This window comes from Lithobates pipiens, unplaced genomic scaffold, assembly GCF_037356315.1.
Source record: "Lithobates pipiens isolate NorthernLeopardFrog02 unplaced genomic scaffold, aLitPip1_a1.2 Scaffold_16, whole genome shotgun sequence".
Taxonomy (NCBI): domain Eukaryota; kingdom Metazoa; phylum Chordata; class Amphibia; order Anura; family Ranidae; genus Lithobates; species Lithobates pipiens.
The window spans coordinates 119,726,074-119,739,995 of record NW_027507748.1 but is presented as its reverse complement, the minus strand read 5'-3'; the positions used below and the strand labels follow the sequence as shown (position 1 = coordinate 119,739,995).

Sequence of the window (13,922 nt, the reverse complement as noted above, 5' to 3'; positions counted from 1 at the left end):
GACCTATCCTCATCCCCAAGTTCCTAGACAGAGAATACAGGATGTGATTAGCTCACAAGATTTTTGGCACAACCAACTGGTATTTTTTGCACCTGTCACACTGACCTCTATGGTATTTTTAGCAGACCAAAAGGAAGCAAATAAGTGAAGTTCCTTGTAGAATTTACATGCACTTTACGATGTTTTATGCTTTTATAAAACCCATGCAAACAAAATCCAACAGACAGTATGTTTAATGACATTGTTTTAATTCCTTTTATCAGAAAAGGGTTTGACACACGTATTTGTAGTTCGGCAGAGCTGTAACTAAATGGGCAATGCTATGGAAAGGAACAGTGAACACTTTCATGCTGTGCATTCATTGGCTGAGGTTTAAGTGTATTAAAAACAAGACTTGTTTCTCCCTGAGAAAGCTGACAGTGCCCATGTGTTCCCACCCTCAACAGATGCATGTATATATGAGTTTTCTTAAAATTACTGGGGGGAGAGAGGGTTTTCCTGCTTAACAAGTGTCCTTGTTTGAGGTTTTCATTACAGACAGCATTAAACAGAATGCAGCATAGACTGAGCTTAATATTTAAATACCTTCTCTTCTTCCTGTACACCCCCAAAGCTTTATGGTTTTTCTTATCAATAGTCTTGCTATTGCTGACACATTTCTTGTCACAAGATGTGCTCACAATATCAAGACTACCAATAAGACTACCACTAGAGGTCCTTCCCACAGACAGTGTCTGACTACTTTACATATTATAAATCTATACTATTGCCCCACATGGCTTGTGATGGGACAATATCAGGCAGAATAGTACTATAATCATATAGTTCTATTCTGCCTGTCTTGTTCTCATCACACCCAATGTGGGGCAATAGAATAGTTTTATAAGATAATGACTAAACTGTTTTTGCAAGACACTTCTAGACAGGGAGGCCTCTCATAATTACATGAACATTCAGCAAAATGGCTTAGTGTCTTTTGCCTTGTCTAAAAACCTGCAGCCGATGTTGTTTCCTATCCATGTCATCTCAAATCATCCCTAATGTTAACCTTCTAATCTGACTGCATATGGCTGGATAAGAGAGTTTAGTTGCTACTTACTTGTTACTTGCAAATAATTGGCTATAGTAATTCCACTGGATAGGCTGTAAGTTCAACTTGTCTACATTTCCCTTTACAGATACAACAAGGCTTAGTGGAGACAATGGACAAGCCTGCTGAGTGCCTGAGTTACTCCATAATAAATAACAGCAGCAGCAAAGGAGCAGCTGGGAAAACATGATTTGAGTTGGTAAACTTTCCTATCCATTGACCAACTAGAAGCACCTAAACTCTTGCAAAGCCCAAGAAAAAGACCTCAGTAAATAAATAATCTAGGACACAAACAAGTAAAGCAGGGGTTTCCCAGTCATCTCTCCCACCAATAAACGCACAATGGTTTTAAGATTAAAAAGAAACAAGTCCCTTTATTTTGCCAGTAAAGTTCGGTGTCTTGTCTTTAATGCCTTTTTTAGTTCCCAGCTTCAAAGTTTCCTCTCTTGTACCACTGCATGTCCTTCACTCTGCGGATAGATTGAATCTGAGGCTGGTTGGCTCCCCAGTTGTTCCAGTGCTTGTATGGTCCAAACTCCATCAAGTATTGGTATCCTCTGTATCCAGGATATTGGTATCCAACCCATCTAGAAGAAGAAATGCAATGCATTTATCATTAGTCTAATATACTTTTTTGGTCAACTTTCAAATGTGTTAAATCAGTTATTGAAAAGTTTGTGGCTACTAAAAATTATACTTTCCGATAGTGTATATGCCTGCAATAGAAGGGATTTCCCTTACCTTTCTTATTCTCTTGCAAGGCTCAGCAGCACTAATATCCAATGACTCTTTTAGTGAACCCCAACCAAATAAGAAATATGCTGTACAACAGACATGGTATTTGCTTCTGCCTTCACGGCACTGACTGGCCCCATAATGCACTGTTGGAGCCTCAGTAAAAATCCTATATATCATTTGCTGCTTCTAAGCTACCTATTCTTTGAGGATCCATACACACTGGGCTTAAAAAAATGCTGCTTCTACAGGAGTTTTGCATTTTACCTGTAGAAGCAGCTCAATGTTATCTTATGTGTCCATGCACATTAGGACATTTAGGATATTTTAAAGTGGTAGCAAACCGCTGGCTTTTCTTCCTTTTTAAAAACCTGCAAGGCAATGTCATAATGTGCGAGTATGCTTAGCACATTATGACAAACTTACCTTAGAATGAAGCCCTCCAGTGGCATTGCCACCGCTGAAGGTGCTTCCATCTTCACCCAGTCTTCCTTCCAGGTACGCAGACTCCAGCTGTGTGAATGGCTGCGATGATGTCACTGTTTACAGCACAGGACGGGCACACATATGTCGTTCCTTCAGAGTGGATGACGTCACCGACTGCATCTACAGTAAATATCTCCTACACGGTGCACATTTAGGAGATATTTACTGTACCTATAGGTAAGCTTTATTATAGGCTTATCTACAGGTAAAGTCATGCCTGGGAGTTTACTCCCACGTTAAGCTTAGTGTTTAGAGGCAGAAAAAACCTTTTACCCCTGTTTTGCGTTTTTGAGAGCAATTTTTTGGCAGAAAAAATGCTAAACTCACCTAAACACTAGTACACAAAATGCTCAAAATTAGAATTTTTTTCTGCCAAGGGAACTGCCAGTTTTTTTTTTTTTTTTTTTTTTTTTTTTTAAGCCAGTGTGCATAGACCCTGAGTAAGATCACAGCTAGGCAAAACAGAAAAAGCCAATGAGCAAGGCAAGTTGTATTAAGTCAGTTTTAAAAAATATTTTCTACAATACAGTTGGGTAAAAGTTTAAGACTGGTGCAACATCTAAATGAAAACCATAATTATCTTTATTCTGTAAATATCATATCCTGTTGTTTATCATGTAGCAATTTATATGATAACATATTGCAAACAAAAATGGTTGGTAACCTACGTTGAGCTGGTGGTTCAAATACATTGCAGTTTTTAACTGCTTAGATTGGATACCAAGAATTCAGTTTGATTGTAAAGCATTACACCTTTCTTCACATTATGTTCTGAAATAAGTAGTTTACAGGCTTTAGTGGTATCCAGTCACATAACCACAATAAGCAGTTTTCTCTGTAGAAGCAATATAGAGTGGAGTAAGAACATAAATACACTAATTAATAATAAATGTTTATTGTCCTCCTGCCGTTCAGCAGATTCTCAACATTGCAGTGTCAGCTTCTCATATAAAGCAGAATTAGTCTTATTTCCATAAGTGCCTAACTTGCACATCGGATAGCAACAATTTGTACTGCCAATTTTTTTTTTTGTTTTTAGATAGAATAGAAAAGGGATACAACCCATGTTTTTTTACTGTCCTGTTTTGGACAGTCTTGTCTTGTTGTGGACATATACTTTTAGTTTCTGTCTCGGGGGTGCAACAGGAAATGGAACAGCGGAAATCTATTTAAAGGAAGGGAAATCACTTCTTCTACATTTGTCAGCAGAAAAGGTGTCCCAGTTGGAAACTTTCCCCTCACCTCTGTTGACAATGTTGCTGAAATGTGGGATTTCCTATCACTTACTTTTTCAACTACAGTGGTCACCAGGACAATAGGAGGGAAAATCTACCTAAAAGGGACACAGACAGGAGGTTCTCATTTTTTCACAACAATTGTAAAGGTGGATGATTGAGTAAGGGCTTCTTTTGTAGAGATTAAACAATAATTTGAATTATGTGTAGTTTATTTAATTTTATGTTCTTTGTGTTTGTGCTGTTTTCTTTGCATATTTGTATACTGTTGCTTTAAATAATTTATTCTCATCCCACTTCAGCTCAATTCACACTTTAGGGAACCAGGTTCTACCTGTTAGTGTGTTGTTTATGGCTCTAACAGATATATGCATGTGAAAAAATTAAACAAATAAACCTATATGTGTTGATTTAGAACAATGGTCTCCAAACTGCGGCCCGGCCAGATAACACCCCTTGCTTGCTTTTATCTAGCCCTTGGGACACTATTCCTTCAACTGATATAAGGCACTATTCTGCCCACTGATATGAACAATGGAGCACTATTCCTCCCACTAATATCAAAGATGGTACACTGTTTATTCCCACTGATGCTGGAAAAGAAATCCGATTCCTGCTGACAACACTCAGGCCCCCCTAAAGCGAAAAAGACCGTAAACTGGCCCCTTGCTTAGAAAGTCTGGGGACCCTTGATTTAGAAGATTAACTGAATGAACTAAAATGGTAAAGGCAATCTGAATAGTTTTGCCATTAGGTGCTATAGAAGTAATTAGGTAGAAGTATTTATTTTAAGTTGTAGACCCCTGTAGCATACATAGTACTTTTCAGGAAAAAATTTTGTAATGTACATATTAAACAAAAATACAGTGCTGTCCTAAACGGAGTACTTACGTTCCTCCAAGAACCTGGACACTAGCAACTCTATCCTGGAATCCATAGGACCATAAGCTGGGAATGTCTTCATCACAGACCTCCATCTTCCTGCCCTCAAAGTTTGTACATTCGTACAAGGAGATTTTGTAATCCTGAGTGTCCTGTAATTAGATGCATCTCTGGTTAAACAATAACTGGATATTCTGAAACAATGGAAAGGTTTGTGCTTCACAAAATCTAATGTTAATCCATCAGCTTTGTTGAATGTCAAATGTGTCTTACTAATTGAATAGGAACTATTCTAAACACTCTCCCTGTCTGGATGAAAGTACAAATCAAATTTTCTCCTGCCATATGTTTTAATTCACAGGTGCGGAGTTTATTTTGTGCTCCTTATAACTGCTATTTGATGTTGCTCTATTCAAACATGTTTTTGCCCTAAATATTTTTGCTAAAGGCATTGAGAACAAGTGTTGTACCTGAAAACACATGCACAAGCAGCATAAAGCCCCCCTAGATGTCATTCTGCATTTTAGCTTTCTGTTATAGCCACACTTTTTCTTAAAAGGAATGAAAAATATTTTCGATATAATTTATTTTATTTATGTACTACATTTAAAAGTAATAACATATTTTTCTTATTTTCATATATTTTTGGTAAATATGAAATATTTTATTATTTAAAACTTATGTAGCCAGCATTTGGCAAGTGTGAGTATGATACACCAATGGTTCTGGATAGATACAGTACTGAATCAGCCAACTGAATGAGGAACATATCATGAGGAACATACCTGCCTCCTCCACAGAGACAGTGCTATCTAGATCTTCAGTTTGCAGGGGCAGTTAACAACAACTGAGCTAGTGCTGGGCTTTCTCCTTAGACAGCATGACACATATTGCACACTCTAAATTTAGAAAGCACCCTTTGTAATATGTTTATGTGTTAACCTCATATAGTAAAATTATATAAAACATCATTTTTTATAAAAAAAAAAGTAATAATATTGAAAACAAAAATCAAGTTTCCCTGTAAAGTGTATGAAAAGCCCAAACATTTTTTTTTGTTTTGGATATAATAGAGAAGGGTTGAAACCACTGTCAACTTATATTTGCTGTCTCAGTCCCATTGGGGAGATAACATGCACCTTTATGTTAAAATCACTGTCAGTTTATATTTTGTTGTCTGTATCCTACTAGAAGAGATTATGCACTATTTTTCTCTTCTAGAGATGCAACAGGAAGTAATCTGGACACAAAAAGCAATGCAAATTTGACAGTGATTCTAATTTTCTCCAAGCATATCCAAAACAAAACAAAAACAAGTTTTGGCTATACTTAAACTTGGAATATAAGCTACTAGATGTAAGTGTGTATAAAATGTGATCTGGCCCTTACCATACGGACTGGTCTCAGGGACATAATCCTGTCAGCACGGAAGCAGTTGGACCAGGAGTCCCACCGAGGATATTCTCCTTTCTCCATAATGAACATCTCACCAGTAAAGTCTTTCTGCTCAAAGGCAACCCAACTGTGAAATCAAACTGTCTTACATCAGAATCGGCTGTACAGTGACATGGTAGTGTTTTTTTCCAATGGGGAAACATGGTACATTAATATCTATTTCACATACTATAGTCTGCCAGGTGAAAACTCACCTTTTGGCATTAATATGAACACCAGATGATTAATATTGTGTATCTCCACGTAAAGTTGATATTTCAGATTTTCTTTGTCACTAGTAGAGCATTGATTGGCTACTTATATATTTCAGGTGAGCATCAGTGCCAAAATAATTTTTACAGTGTTAAGCAAATGAGTGCCATTCCTACCAAAGTTTCCCTAATGTAAAAAAAAGGGTAATCCAGCGAGACACCCTCTTAAAACCATAGAGAATGTTGAGAATTCAAAAGCAAAGCTGCTGAAGTCTCTAAGAAATATCAAGAGCTGATGGGTGTTTCAACCCATCTTTATCAACCTTGAAAGCTAATACCAGTGTTGCTTGGATTTGCACTTTAAACATCCAGGGTCAGTTTTTTTTTCACTAGGCTTTTAATGTGACTAAACAGCTTTCAGTGTGACTAGAAAAACTTTAATATGTCACAAGGAATGCACATTTATATTTTGGATCATGGTGTAGTTCACTGTCAGCCATCCATCTGGGGCAACAGCACAACTAAATCCTGGAGGATTATGTTAAATATATTTGTATTCTCACAGCCATAACTATTTATTAATACAATGTAGATGGTAATATGTCAATTCAAAAGTAGATTGGCGTCCCAAGACTTCTTCTATCCAGCAACAAACAAGCTGAATTGCAACAGATTAGGCCAAGTATGCCGATTGTTGATATCATTTGGAAAACAATAGGAGCCATCATCAGAGCCACATGTGCAAACAGATGTAGTCCTCTCGTGATCAAATCTTTTATTCTAAGTTTACTATATCTAAGAGGATATCTGTGCAGAGAATCAATAGGCAGTTATTTCATGTAAGATTTGTTTGATGTTCACTTACGGGCCACATTCTACTCGAATGGACTTAACGTGTTCAAATCCCCGATCACACAAATTCCTGCATTCAGAGCTGAATTCTACCTTGCGACCTTGGAAATTTTCATACTCATAGCAGATCAGCTGCATGATAGATAAAAAGCATAAGTACAGAGACATGGCATTAAAAAAAAACTTCTAAACTTACATGAATGTGTCTTCCTGTAGCTTTATTAGAGTAGAGACACCTTTCATGCTATTATCTAAGACAGGGGTTTATATCTATCCAAGGGCATACATTAGCAAACATCTCCTAGATGTCACGTAGCATAAAACATCATTTTGTAGTGTGTGTCATTACCAAAAGATCCACTGGACTAAAGAACATATAGTTTCTGTAAGCAGCCAGTATAGATTAAAAGCAAATTATCAGGGTGGCAATTACATGTCTCATCTAAGACTGCTACCGGAGTTGCTGGACTAGTTTTCAGACTGAGGCCGCGTACACACGGGCGGACTGTTCGCCCAACTTTGTCCGCTGAACAGTGTTTGGGCGGACAGTCCGCTCGTGTGTGGGCTTTCAGCGGACAGTTTCAGCGGACAGTTTGATGAACAAGGTTTTTCGGAAATTCCGTAAAACTGTCCGCTGAAACCTTGTTTCAGCGAACAGTCCGCTCGTGTGTAGGCTTGTTCGTCAAACAAAGTTGCGCGCATGCTCAGAAAGGATTTTCACGCCGAAAGTTATAATGCAGTGTATAGGACGTCGTATTTTTCGTCCCGTCGTACGTGCCGTTCACGTCATCGCGCACGGTTTCAGCAAACTGTTCGTTCGTCGTGTGTGGCCATGTCCGTCCATGCTAATTTTGAGCGGACTGTTTGCCGAAACTGTTTGACGGACAAAGTTGGGCGAACAGTCCGCCCGTGTGTACGCGGCCTAAGCATATCTATGCAGCATGATTCCTTAAGATCGGCCAGATCTTTGGATCATCCACAAACTAGTTTAACTTTTTGGATGTCCAAAAGGCCCAATACAGCCTTCATATTCTTGCAGTAACCCAGGGAGACCCGTAACTGGTCAAAACTGTGCCCAGCCTGTCACTTGGTACAATGGTGGGTCTAGGCAGTTGGTGACTTAAATCAGTACAGATAATACCAATTGGACAGCTTCTCTGTTTCTTTTACAGTCCTTATTCATGTCAATCGAAGCAAGTGGGAGGCAAAACATCTATCTTGGCTAGAGCCCATCTTGCCTTCATCAGTCTCTGAACAAGCACTGCTTACAGGAGACAGGTACTGCCAGCTGAAGCCTTATTATGAAACCTCAGCTATGACAGGTCACAAACATTTAGTTTCAAGTTATGATGTATTTTACAGTTTTCCCAGATATAAAAAATTCTCAAGATTACAATGAGATGGATCATTTTAGCAGCACTTACCTTGTAATTCTGTAGTCCTAGTGCAGAATGGCTGCCGATGCTTCCTTGTGCTCCACTGTGAGACATCTTGGCAAATCACGTAATCTGCAAAAAGGTATTTTCAATGTAACTAAGGCTCTCTCCTTCTCTTCTTCGCTCACAACGTGAACGTTCATAGGCTACTAGATTTGCTATAGCTGGATGTTTGCATAGGTCTGGGATTCCTTTGAAATTGGTTAAGAGCAAACTCAAATGAATCATGGTTGTCAAGCATTCTGATCAATTCACAATCCAAATTTGAAGCTACCTGGGACCTGTGGATCTGATACATCTCATAGCTCTGACCTGATGTGGCAATTTCTTCACACTGATCCCTCTCTATTCCCTTCCTGTTTTCCTGCTCCTTGTCCTTTCTTCTTTTGATCTTGAGAGTTTGTGTATTGGTTTCTTCCTTCTCATGTGCATTGACAAAGAAAAACCCATATAAAAGTGCTGAGGACCACATCCATGTATTTTCAAACATGAAAAGTAGTGTAATTAGAAAAGTATTGAAAAAGAAAATACATCTATACTAAGCTATAGGGGTTCCCTGTGAAGTAGGTGTAATAAGTACATGATGCAACATTTGAATGAGCTAACAGAATCGTATTCAATGCACAGGACAACGATAATGTCCAAAGTGAAGGCACAACTTCTCTATAATGTAATCGATTTGATTAGCAGTGGTCTGATAATCGAGAGCCCGTCCCACTAGTTCCTGATCAGAAGCAGTGATAGGAAGCTGTAGGTACAACTTGGTCAGTGTACTCAGAGCATGCATTGAGCTTACTCTCAGCACACAAGCTCAGGCCACCATGGACAAAAATGCAGGGCCTGCTGAACATTAAAACACCTTTTTGCTGCCACATATATGCATTACATGGTCAGCACAAGGTTAAAAAAGCTCAACTATGTTGTAGAGAGCAAACATGCACTGAAAAGAAACCAACAAGCAAACTTGACAGTCGCAATAAATAAAAATGTAACTCACTAATAGTGAAACTATACAAAAATAATATTCACAACAACAAACTGGGCTTTCCATGAATTCAGGGCTACATTAATCATCATAAATAGCAAAAGTCATTTTATATAAGGTCATCAACACTTTATCACAACATTCTAAGCCAAGTTAGGAGCAGAAAAGCAAGTAAATTTCAAAAATAAAAGAGGCAATCCAAGTAGTGGGGGGGTTAAGGTGGCAAAAGTTGTGGGATTGAAATCCAAATCGGGGGTTACCTACACGATGTCTAATATGACTAATGATTCCGCAATAAAACATATGGTTCCTAGCAAATGCTGTATACATATTTTTTTGCTCATAAGTTTGGAATTAGCCAATGCTCATCCCAACTAAATATTTTACAAAGTATACAAAGACAAAGAAAATTAAGCTTGCATTTAGCAGATACTATTCCAAACCACAACATTAGCTCAGGCAACTGCCTAGAAACGAAATATTTTCAAAATCCAGAAATACATAACTACTGTAACTAATGTGCCCAGTTGTTCTCTGTATATCAAAAGCTAAACATCCACCTCCATCTATATATATATATATATATGTGTATATACACATATATAATACTTAAAAGAAACACATGCGGATCATAAACATATATTGACATACTTTATATTGTTGTATACAGGAAAAGGGGACATCCAGAGTGTTACTCACAGTATCGTTGTGACTGAGCCACTGAGAGATGGTTGATGTTGGTGTTGAGCCAGGCCCCCTCCCCACTAATATATATGCCATGAATTTGCTTGCACCATACTTTCTTTGTAACTTTTCAAAGGAGTGGTCTAAGTTGAATAACAAGATACCTATGAGCCCAAAGCCCATATTACGAACAAAGGAGAATGAGAAGTGTGCTGGGGTCTTTCAGCTGAAGGGGATAAGTTATCTGATGTTGTTCATTGTTTCGTGCTAGCACAGAGGATCAGCAGAAAACAAAGAGCTCAATAAATGACACAGTTTTGTGATGGTGTCATTGGCAAAAACTGCTGACTCCACTGGCTGTGCACTGTGCAGCTTCATTACCTCACTTGTTTTAGGAGATTTAGGAGCTAAGTAAACTAAAGCTTTACATAGACATTATAGGACTGTTGGATGTGAAGGCAAGATATAACTGTCAAAAGATTTATATTATACAGATATCCCCATTAACATGCATTTTTAAATTACCTGATCATGAAAGTTAATGGTTATGGCGCAAGCAGGGATACTTCCAATGCTGATATACCTTGGGGAAAACAATACCAATTAGCCATCAATATCCAACTTAGCTTTTTTTCCCCTGAGATCAAACAGCCAAAACTGTCTGGAGCCCATGGAAATGAAGATTATTACCAATACAAAAAATAAATATGTAGCAGCCATAATCCATTGCAGGGCGGCTTTGACTTAATGAACTTACCGATTACCTTCTCTCGGCCTGCTCTTCCACTTCTAGGGTTTCCCAGGGTTGATACCCAACGACTTGTACACTGACACAGATGAAGTCCTTTCAAAAAGGTTTTATTTTGCAGTAGAACTTTCAATTAACACAGTCTCTTAGGCCGCGTACACACGCGGGGACTGTTCGCTCAACTTTGTTTGTCAAACAGTTTCAGCGGACAGTCCGCTCAAAATTAGCATGGACGGACTTGGCCACACACGACGAACGAACAGTCCGCTGAAACCGTGCGTGATGACGTGAACGGCACGTACGACGGGACTAGAAAACGACGTCCTATACACTGCAATGCAACCTTCGGCGTGTAAATTCTTTCTGAGCATGCGCGAGACTTAGTTTGACGAACAAGCCTACACACGGGCGGACTGTCCGCTCAAACCAAGTTTCAGCGGACAGTTTTACGGAATTTCCGAAAAACTTTGTTCGTCAGACTGTCCGCTGAAACTGTCCGCTGAAGCCCACACACGAGCGGACTGTCCGCCGAAACACTGTTCAGCGGACAAAGTTGAGCGAACAGTCCCCGCGTGTGTACGCGGCCTTAGGGAACAGAGTGCACAGGTGAAGAACTCAGGCACCTTGAACTGCAGGTCTAGCAAAGTCTCTATTTCCACCCAGAGAGTAGCCACCTGCAGCTGGGTTCTTCAAGGCTGAACAGATCTATAGCCAGAGATCATGGCAGTCAGCACGTTGACTCAAACTTGAACAAACAACCAAGGGTAAACAGGAACCTTTTTCCTCCGTACCTGGAACGTCTCCGTTATGGTACTGGAAAAAAAATTTGTCAATGTCCTTCTCAACTCAGTAACCAGGCACTTCTTAGGATGCCACTTGCTGACCCTCCTCCGAAGACTCCTCCCCCAGTCACTTCCACGAGCTGAGATGTCTCTCTAACCCGAGAGCACACCCAGACACTTTGAATCCTCCCTCAGTTACTGCACCTCAGACCAGCGGGTTCAGAGACTCGGGAACGGACGGGTCCCTACCCCAGACCAAGCAAGTCTATCAGGGGCCACTGACAGGAACATGTTGCGGGGTGTCAAACACCCCGTGACCAGGACCCCTCTTGGGGCTACCCCAGTCCTGGAACCAGACTTGACCACACGGGTCTCTCGAACAACTCCGGAACCCGGAACACGTGACCCACACCCCTTTAAGTATCCCTTCCCAGACTCCTCAGCGGGCACCGGCACTCCCACTGATTGACTCCGAGAAGGCCAATACCCAAACATCCAACCAGACCTGGTTCCAGCCTGTCATATGCACCTCACCGTCCACATGACCAGGCAGAACTTCCAAACACAGCCTGGCCAGACTGGTGTTAAAGCCCACCTACGCAATTAACCCTCAGAACGTTTACTGTTCTGAGGCCAAAAACTAAATTTACAAGCGTGTGACATTTGATCCCAAATGTCATCCGCTACAAATAATATAAAGTTTGTTTTTTACATACATGCAGTGTATCCTAGTGTACAAGGCTAAACTATGGGATACAGCAATAAATGTTAAAATTCATTGTTATAGAGCGTGGTGTGCTTTCATCCTGAGTTGCTTTCATTATCAAGGACCTGAAGTTAAAGGGTGATTAAATTCATAGTCAATGCTGGTGAGGTAAACCACCTGGCAATTTCGATTAGTGGCACCTCCATGCTTGGGTTTGAAATTGACCATCATGAGGAGGTCCCACGTTCCTTGTTGTACTTGATCCAGATCAGTGACCTAAATAGTACTAATGCAATGATATCAACTTAACAACCAGGTAACTAGTTTGTGCCCAATACAAGTTTTCTTTAATAAAAGCCTGTAAATTAAAAAAGGGATGGAAAAAGATAGAGAAATTAAAAAAAGACATGTCTTTTATAGCAACTAAGAAGACTCTAGCTGGAATTTGTTTAACACATTGGTAAAATAATGTTTATTAGAAGCCAGGAGCTACAGTGCCTTGAAAAAATATTCATACCCCTTGACATTTTCCACATATTACAACCAAAAACGTAAATGTACTTTATTGGAATTTTATGTGATAGACCAACACAAAGTGTCACATAATTGTGACGTGGAAGGAAAATGATAAATGGTTTTAAATTTTTTTTAACAAATAAATATCTGAAAAGTGTGGCATGCATTTGTATTCAGCCCCCCTGAGTCAATACTTTATAGAACCATCTGCAATTACAGCTGCAAGTCTTTTTGGGGATCTCTCTTCCAGCTTTGCACATCTAGAGAGTGACATTTTTGCCCATTCTTCTTTGAAAAATAGCTCAAGCTTTGTCTGGTGCAGGGTCTACACCTAATTAACAGAAGAAACATGGCAGTTTTTTTATACAGAAAACTGCTGCCGATCCCCTCCAGATGTGACCTAACATATGGGATGTAAAATCCGACAACTCACATCATTCCCTCTGCTTATGCAGTGATTACTACACAAGCAGGGCATGTAGGATTAACAACCCTCCTCCTATCTCCTACTCTGAGGTATGGACAGAGAGGAGCAGGGAGAATGGAGCATGCAGCTCCAGTTCTCCTGTTCTCTGTGCTGTATCTGTCACAGCCAGAGCACAAGAGAGAACTGATCGCTTCAGTTTAACAAAAGGTCTTGGCAGGTCTATCAAGTGAAAATAAGGGAAGAAAAAGTTTGAAAAAAACAAAAAAAGCAGCAATTACACGGGTAAGCTGTGACATAATACATTTTTGTTTTCGAGTTTGGATTTCCTTTGTCTGCAGAACACAAACCTGAACATTCTTGCTACCAGATTTAAATCCCACAGAGCTGACGTCTTTATAGAAATATGTGACCCAGGATTTAATGATTTTTAAGCAACTACAAGAACAAAAATGTTATATGTTCTGTATCTATTTCTAAGTCATTTTAAGTCATTTTCTAGCAAAAACAATTATTTTAACTTGAAACCAACAAATGTCAGAAAAAGGTTTAGTGTTTAAGTGGTTGACCTTTTTTCACTTACCCACAAAGTCTATTCCATTGACAAATTGTTACAATGTTTATACTTAGAGCCGGTTCACACAGCGGGCGATGCGAGGCGACACGACTCGCCTCGCCTCGCTCTCGCAAGTCGCCCCCGTTCTGTACAATGGAA

General features: G+C 39.5%; 1 protein-coding gene across 2 annotated transcripts; it reads right to left on the bottom strand.

The window, feature by feature from the left end:
* Positions 1 to 231: 231 nt before the first annotated feature.
* Positions 232 to 10,183, bottom strand: LOC143982027 (beta-crystallin B1-like). Of its 2 annotated transcripts, none has more exons than XM_077480367.1 (6): positions 10,047 to 10,183; positions 8,351 to 8,434; positions 6,940 to 7,058; positions 5,818 to 5,950; positions 4,438 to 4,580; positions 232 to 1,677 (listed from the first exon to the last, which is right to left on the bottom strand). In XM_077480367.1, the coding sequence occupies exons 2-6, from the start codon at positions 8,414 to 8,416 to the stop codon at positions 1,509 to 1,511; spliced, it is 630 nt and encodes a 209-aa protein (XP_077336493.1). In that variant the 5' UTR covers positions 8,417 to 8,434; positions 10,047 to 10,183; the 3' UTR covers positions 232 to 1,508. The 2 variants fall into 2 exon arrangements, with proteins under 2 accessions (XP_077336493.1, XP_077336494.1); XM_077480368.1 differs by lacking the exon at positions 10,047 to 10,183 and adding an exon at positions 9,999 to 10,017.
* Positions 10,184 to 13,922: the final 3,739 nt, after the last annotated feature.

Excerpts from the sequence above, each read along its gene's own strand:
- LOC143982027 (XM_077480367.1), bottom strand. The coding sequence starts at position 8,416 with ATGTCTCACAGTGGAGCACAAGGAAGCATCGGCAGCCATTCTGCACTA. Across the intron at positions 7,059-8,350 it reads TAGGACTACAGAATTACAAG|CTGATCTGCTATGAGTATGA; the intron begins GTAAGTGCTGCT and ends TCTATCATGCAG. Across the intron at positions 4,581-5,817 it reads CCCTGAGACCAGTCCGTATG|GACACTCAGGATTACAAAAT; the intron begins GTAAGGGCCAGA and ends ATCTAATTACAG.